The sequence below is a fragment of the Penaeus japonicus genome, unplaced genomic scaffold (assembly GCF_977035675.1).
Source record: "Penaeus japonicus unplaced genomic scaffold, GWHDUDI00000001_assembly GWHDUDI00000004, whole genome shotgun sequence".
NCBI lineage: Eukaryota > Metazoa > Arthropoda > Malacostraca > Decapoda > Penaeidae > Penaeus > Penaeus japonicus.
In genome coordinates this window covers 3,389,403-3,396,902 of record NW_028234406.1, presented here as the reverse complement: position 1 = coordinate 3,396,902, position 7,500 = coordinate 3,389,403, and the positions used below count along the sequence as shown (strand labels likewise).

Here is a 7,500-nt window from a genome sequence, read left to right as displayed (position 1 = left end):
TTCACTGGTTAAACAGAACTTATTTCCTATTGTTTTGGAAAAAAAACTGAATAATTCTCACAAGCTAAATATCAGTGTTACATTCTAGATTAATTACAGTTTCATTTCATCCTGCTGAATTTCAGAAAAAGTATATATCATATTTAGTATATTTAGTATTTGGTGATATTTATAAAAACAATTACCATCTCCAACATATATATATCTAATTCCTCATAACATCTTGCTCAACATTAGTTATCGTACATATTGCAAGACATGTATGACTCTCTCATTAATGAATTTTCCAATACACATATTCTCAATCATAAAAATGTCTCAAAAACAGTAATACATATTGATAAATCACATGCTGTTATCACATAGTTTAGGGTGAAAATTACATAATATCTTCATATACCAATGAAATAGCATTGGAAATACTGAACTCCCTAATTAAATAGTTTTGATCCCCAATTAAATAGTTTTGACTGGATACACTCGCTTATTAAGATTTCGACTTACTTGTTCACATAGTATATATATTCTTTTTGAAATAAAATTTCCTCTTTTAACAATTCAATTAATCAAGCGATGAAAAAAGATATAAACATAAGCATGAAACCAATAAAACAAGCAATTTAACAAGAATGCAAATTGATAATGATAATAATTAAAATAATAATAATGATAAAAAATAGACAAAAAGAGAGTTTACAGTGGATAAAACCCTATGCCCATCTCGCCTGCAACAAACTAGAAGAACTCGTCAATGGGCCTTGCATGCTCTGAGGTCCAGTCCCTCTCAAACAGATCCTGAAGTTGCTTCCGAAGGGTAGAACCTCCAGTGCTTGCTTCCGTGTCCCTCGATGCCGTTGAGTCCGTTTCGTTCACAATCAGACCAATGCCGCCGGTGTTGATGAAATAGTCCGCGCTCCAGTTTGATGTACCTGTGGTAAATTGATAGTGGTTTGATTATACTTGTGATGATTTGTACAAATTTCTAAAAAGTTGGATGCCGATGTTTCCCTGTATTTGGGTACATTTGATAAGTCTTACCTAATCAAAGAGGAAATGTTGAAATGTTCTTAGTCTGTTCTCTTTTTTTCCTATAATAACATCCAGATAATTTCCCAGTCTCATATAAGAACTCACTAAAAACATATGAATAACATGGGTATAACTAATTCAATAAAACACAAATATTGTGTAAATTGTTATAAAACAACGATAATCTAAAAACAAATTCCTATGGAATCTTCCTGTGGAGTAAGAATTTGAATCTTCATTTGAGCAACACATATGCAGTTGCAATCAAAATAGATAAAAGCCTGAAATATACTTTTCCTAGATGCTATGGAGATATACCGTTCTCCCTGTAAACAATAAAAATAGCAAAGCAGTCATTTAGTGTGTCAACAATAACGCAGAAAATGCACGGTGTCCAACCGTTACGACCATTTCCATAAAACAATTTGCTATCTATAAAAGAAATTAATTGACATTCCTTTAATGGATAAAATACTCATTTATTTACATGCAGTGACTGAGTAAATGGATCACAACTATATGACACTTATCCTCACCTATATAAGCTGTGTTATCTGTCACCATGTATTTGTTGTGGTTGACACGGCCAAAGGGAACTCTTCGCTGCTCGTCAGTATATGCTGGCACGACAAACAAGCGCTGTTGAGAAAGACAAGTAAGCATAATGTGGACAAGAGCTATTCAAATACATCTTTTTTTACTTTTTCTTTTTCAAAATCATGACATCTTTCAAAACTGGAAAAACAGAGAGATGATTCAGAAAAAATATTATCCATTGCCCTATTTGAATAATCAGCCTCATATCTTAACTGAAACAACATTACTTTGGTATCTATAATGAGAAAAATAACCAGCACCTAAATAAAACTGAACAATTTCACAACACATGCGATGTAATTGTCACATTTTAATTCACTTCTTTATTGGAATCACATGTGATTGCAATGAAGGAGTAATTTGAAAAGCATTAATGACATCTCTTGGGTTGTGAAATTATTCAGTCTCATTTATAGCTTTATCTACAATTATCAAAACTAACGCATAAGCCATAGTGCTGGTCTGGAGAACTCACTGGTCCAGGAACAGTTTTACTCAATATTTCTTAATTCTCCTTCTCCCTTTTAAGATCCTGGACAACAGACTCCTATTGGATTAATTGCAGATCCCAAGATCATTTTTTTGAGGCCCTTGCATTCCAGAGTTTAATTGAAACAAACTTACACTACTAATCATCTTGAACAAAGAAGACAAAAATATACCCACGACCCTATAGCTAAATATTAACAATCCATTAGAATCAGCAACTCACCGTCTCAATGTCTATTCCAGTGGCAGTGCCTGTGAGGTCCTGCAGAGACTTCAGGAAGTATTTCATGTCAGCTCGTGTGTGGTTCCAATGCGACCCTAAGAGACGCACCCGCACCTTCCTCTCGTATGCGGCAGCGCGCAACCTGTCGTCAATCACTGGCCAAAACCTGCAACAAATCACATAGATGCACACTACTTACAAATCATGGAGAAAGAAACAAAAATCAGGAGCATATGTACAGCTAATGGAGTGGTGCTATGCACATACCCTATTATAAAAACTCATCAATATATCATATAATTATACAGGTAATTAACAAGAACATCCACAAGATGACCAGCACAGTAATGTTCCATTCATCTTAATTACATTCTAGCAGATAAAACATAATCAATTATAAGACGGAACAGTCCTTACTTCTTATCTTTGCTGTAGAGCATTCGGGGGAAGTAATCCATCACAGCGATGTACACAAACTTTTCTGCTTTATTTATAACATCAACAATAGCATCTATATCATTGGACCTCCCTTTTGGGCAGAATGGTGGTGGAGAACTCTAAGAAAAGAAAAGAAAGAAAATAATAAATATATACACTGTACGGCTCTCTCTCTTTGTCTGTATGTGTCTGTCTGTCCATTTGTGTGTGTGTGTGTGTGTGTGTGTGTGTGTGTGTGTGTGTGTGTGTGTGTGTGTGTGTGTGTGTGTGTGTGTGTGTGTGTGTGTGTGTGTGTGTGTGTATCTCTATCTTTCTAGGGAGATGCCATGGATATCTAATCTATCTATCTATATGTACCTCTTTCTCCATCCTTTTGAAAAAATGCCATGGATCTAAAACATTAACTATAAAGGGATGGGTCACAGAGCAATGAAACATATACGACAGATCAGCTATCATTCACTGAACAACAAAAACACCAACTACAACAAGAGAGACATTCCTCCATTCGTACTTACTGATAGATACGTATTCACTTCACCCCCACCAAGAGGCAAGGACATCTGATTCTCAATGTTGAACTCGGTCTGCAAGTCACGAGGCCAGACGGCAGGAATCTCGGCTCCTTGCTTGCCCAATTGCCAGTACACCTGATCAAACATATTCAGAGATCAAAGACTTTTGCAAAACGATGAGGCAGTTTTATTTTGTCTTTGTTAATTACAACAAATTTGTCATGTCAGCCAACCATCACCTTTCCGTCACTCTTACCTCAAAGATTTTGCTCATGTCTTCTGCCAGGCATGAACAATTTGTGATCAAAATACCAACTTCCTTGACCTGCAAATCCAAAGATGTAATCAGTCAAACAACATAAAGATCAAAACAACATGAACTGTAATTTAACATCAAATACAAAAAAATGATAAATATCAAATGCCGAGAGAGCATTGGACACAAAAAAACTTTCAACATCCATGCGAAAACTTCCCTCCATACCTGTGTCAGGGAACGCCAATCCATATTTGCACTTCCGAGGTAGATGTGCTTGCCGTCGACAATCCACATCTTTGTATGCAAAACGCCCGCTCCCATCAGGTGTGAAAAGTTCACGCTTCGAACCTGGAAAAACCTTCCATGTATTGATGGCAGAGACAGCGAACAATATATCTCGACTGATCTACAAATATCTATATGCAAATGTTATTAAATTCAGCTACTCTCCCAATTGTTAAAGACCCTAAGCACTGATATTTTTGTTGAGTACATTTTGCTCAGTATATATAAATGTTTTTTGCCATCATTATATCTCCTATCATATATAACTACATAAATATATTTCCATCTTTTAACCTTTATGCAATTGAGAAATGAATAATTAAACCGAGAGAAAAAAAATCCAAATACAAAACAATACTAATAATACGAATACTATTATCATCAAACATCCACACAATCAAATGGACCCATAAAAGATGGGCACGTAAATAGGACTGAATTACCTCCGCGGCCCCAGACTCCACGAGCATTGCACTGTCACGTTGTGGAGACACTCTTGAAGGCGAATTCTGAGCAATTCTAATTGATATATTTGGACGCTGACCTAAAAAAAATATATATATATATTAAATTATAGTAGTAAGATTATATATACATTTACTCTGTTTAGTAGAGTAATGTCTTGTATTAAAGCATTTTTTGCATTTAGCTTTTGTTTAAGCATGAACTGAAATATATAAATGTATGTAAATCCACACTCAATACACACTCCTACACATATACCATCATCAGTAAAACCAAGTGATAATAGAAATTTTATAATCAATTCTTTCTCCTAATTCTTATTTCATACATGTAATTTTTAAACAATTCCTAATTAACCCCTGAAACAGATTACAAAACTGCACATCTAGCAACAAGCAAATCAATGCCGAAGCTCAAAACCACGGCAGAATAAATAACAAAACATCAAACACCCCAAAAAGGCCCCTTCACCCTAATGGCTATGCTAACCGGTGACATTTAGTCGATGCAGCACGTCTTCCCCCTCCCACGCGGAAGGATGGGGCTTCTTTCCAACATCCTCCGACAACAGCGTCCAATAGAAGGCCGCAATGTCGATGGACGTTTCTGCGCTGTTGATGAGGGTAACCCACGCATTATAGATGCTTGGGTAATGCACGCTTCCCGGAGCATAAGTCAGGTTTTCTGGCATGCTCTCCACCAACTGGAAACTGGGGGGATGAAGAAAACAATATGTATAGAAAAACGCAACGTAACCAAATCTTGTATTTAGCTATTGGAAATCGGTGTCTGTGTTATAGCTAAATCCTTATCGTAAAATTCTACAATGATTGAATGCATGTAATCATGATTTTGAAGATGATTTACAAAGTAGGTTGAATCTCTTACACCTTAGATAATCTTATCAGTTTGCTATCTAGAAAAATTATAGTGCTCTCACCAGAGCAAGTCCTTGCCAAACTACATTAGCATTATCAGTTACCAAAACAGTATACCATGTAATATACCTTATCTATGACTCATTTCCAATTAATGATTATTGCAAAGAGTACGTTAAACAAATATTAATATAGTTAAAATACGAAGAAGACGGAGAAGACAAAGAAGAAATAATATATGCACATATGTCAGGATAATTAGGACAGATTCCTACTAATCATTATGATACAGAGCCAAGGAAACTTAATTTGAACCAACCTGCACTTGTTACAATTCAACTGCTTTGCCTCGTTGTTTGTCACATTGTCGTCAAGGATGGCAACGACGACAATAAGCATCGACAATGTGACGATGATTGTGATTGGCAGGCACATGGGTCTGAGCCAGTCACACAGCCATGATTTCCTGGTGTTCCGTCCTCCCTGCATTTTCTTGACGTGGCCTTGCAGCATAGAATTATACCTGCAAGTAGTACTCATGTAGTGATTTACATAACCCTTGTACCTGACACACACTTCGCAATCTGATCTTTAAATAATTCTATGTAAAACTAATAGGTTTAATACAGCCTGTTATGAGTGAATAATAAATGAACAACATCTTTTAAGAGAATTCTTTGTACACATTTGATAAAGAGATCTCCTTCTCTTAAACACTTTTTATAGAAACATACAATCATGCGAAATTAAGAAAATACACATATTCAAAATTCACCTCAGATCCCACAGTTCAAGCTCATACTCTCCAAAGTCGAGCTTGCCACTTCCTTCCACCACCGTCTGAAATAATGTAGATTCATCATGTTAAAAATCCTATCTGAACACAATATTCCATGCAAAAGTTTATCCGTGAATCTTCTGACGAGAAGAAAATACAAAACAAAGTTGATTAGAGCCAATTCTTGTCGTCACTGTTTGTTACATAAAAATAATGTGCCATCTGGTACAATCATTCAAAATAAAGCTTGATGAAAAAAAACAATAAAAACATTAATAATACATGGTTATGAGACATGATGGAATCTTAACTGTGAAGTGAAAGTATAGTCATGCATTATCTTTATCATAAATAATAATTTGACTAGAAAAGTATAACCTACAATATCTTTACTATTCTATCAAAGAAAACTAAAACATCTTACTTTAAAAAGTAATGATTAGCCCATTGCATACAGGTGTCATGACATACATGACACAGGAGCTCTGGCCTGACGACGGATGTCATGACAAACATTTTATTGTGTTATTTTATTGTGCTGTGATTAATGAGTGAGTGATGATGACAACTGCAGTCATAATTACTATAGTTGCTGTAATATTAAGCAAAATGGGTTTCACCTAACATCCAAAACCTAGATGGCACTACCTTCTTCTAGCACCAGGAGAGAGAGCCTTGAATGGCACCCATCTATGGTCTCTAACAAGCACTATCTTTATAGAACGATGGCACATAGAAAGTTGCCGATCTCTTGCTTTAAAGTACCACAGATGAAGGATGTGAAAGCAGATCGAGAAGAGGAAGGTAACTCAAACCATGCTCAATGTCTACAATGTGCCCCAGTGCCAGTCATAAGCACAAGTTTCCTTCCTCTTCCCTACCTCTTCATGTTATGTTCATTGAGGATAGTTATACTTTTCATATTCGTTCATGACAGTCCGTAAATACAAAAAAATAAAGTTGCTTTTTGTCCTCCCGTGAAGCTGCTTGGCTCTGAAATAAAACCCATCCTGGAGAATGGGCAAGCAAATCTATCTCCCATCCGCAAAAGGTTAACATAAAACAACAGGTCAGGAAACATCCCTTGTTGAAAGAAAAACATTGAAAATTACACCAACCAGAATTCCCACCATCTGAGTTAGTTAGATTAAGGATAAGTTCATATCAGGGTTTGGGTTGGGTTAGGGTTAGAGATCAAGGTTAACAACCAAGTCTTACTAATAGGTCCCTTACACTGATGCTAATGAATCTTGCATCAACTGTTTCTATTTAATGTGTATTGTCCTTTCATGGAAGTTATAGTCCACAACTAAAGCAATGATATTGGCCCCTTTAGCTTGAGAGGACATTTAATACGCCAAGGAAATTTCAAAGAACAAACATACAAATAGAAAAAAAAAGACCCATATTCTAAATCTTGGAGGTGGTGCCTTTTAGGGAGAGTTCATAATGGGTGGTGCACTCAAGGGCAAAGGTTCAGACGACACCCACACAAATTCTAGAAAGACAGAATTTGGACTGTTTCACGATAAAGTGCCAGGTGG

General features: G+C 36.0%; 1 protein-coding gene across 4 annotated transcripts in view; it reads right to left on the bottom strand.

Moving 5' to 3' along the window:
• The window catches only part of LOC122264833 (5'-3' exonuclease PLD3), an 18,212-nt gene that overhangs the window by 1,379 nt on the left and 9,333 nt on the right, over window positions 1–7,500 (bottom strand). For 3 of the 4 annotated variants that reach the window (XM_086535901.1, XM_043033902.2, XM_043033903.2), the window contains exons 2-12: window positions 5,954–6,018; window positions 5,498–5,701; window positions 4,790–5,010; window positions 4,279–4,379; window positions 3,776–3,898; window positions 3,548–3,616; window positions 3,295–3,426; window positions 2,756–2,895; window positions 2,339–2,504; window positions 1,566–1,668; window positions 1–929 (exon numbers count right to left, since the gene is read on the bottom strand). The exon at window positions 1–929 is cut by the window's left edge and continues 1,379 nt beyond it. In XM_086535901.1, coding sequence (XP_086392027.1) covers window positions 736–929; window positions 1,566–1,668; window positions 2,339–2,504; window positions 2,756–2,895; window positions 3,295–3,426; window positions 3,548–3,616; window positions 3,776–3,898; window positions 4,279–4,379; window positions 4,790–5,010; window positions 5,498–5,701; window positions 5,954–6,018 — 1,518 coding nt within the window. In that variant the 3' untranslated portion in view covers window positions 1–735. The remainder of the gene's footprint in view (window positions 930–1,565; window positions 1,669–2,338; window positions 2,505–2,755; window positions 2,896–3,294; window positions 3,427–3,547; window positions 3,617–3,775; window positions 3,899–4,278; window positions 4,380–4,789; window positions 5,011–5,497; window positions 5,702–5,953; window positions 6,019–7,500) is intronic. The other variant, XM_043033904.2, reaches the window with a different exon arrangement.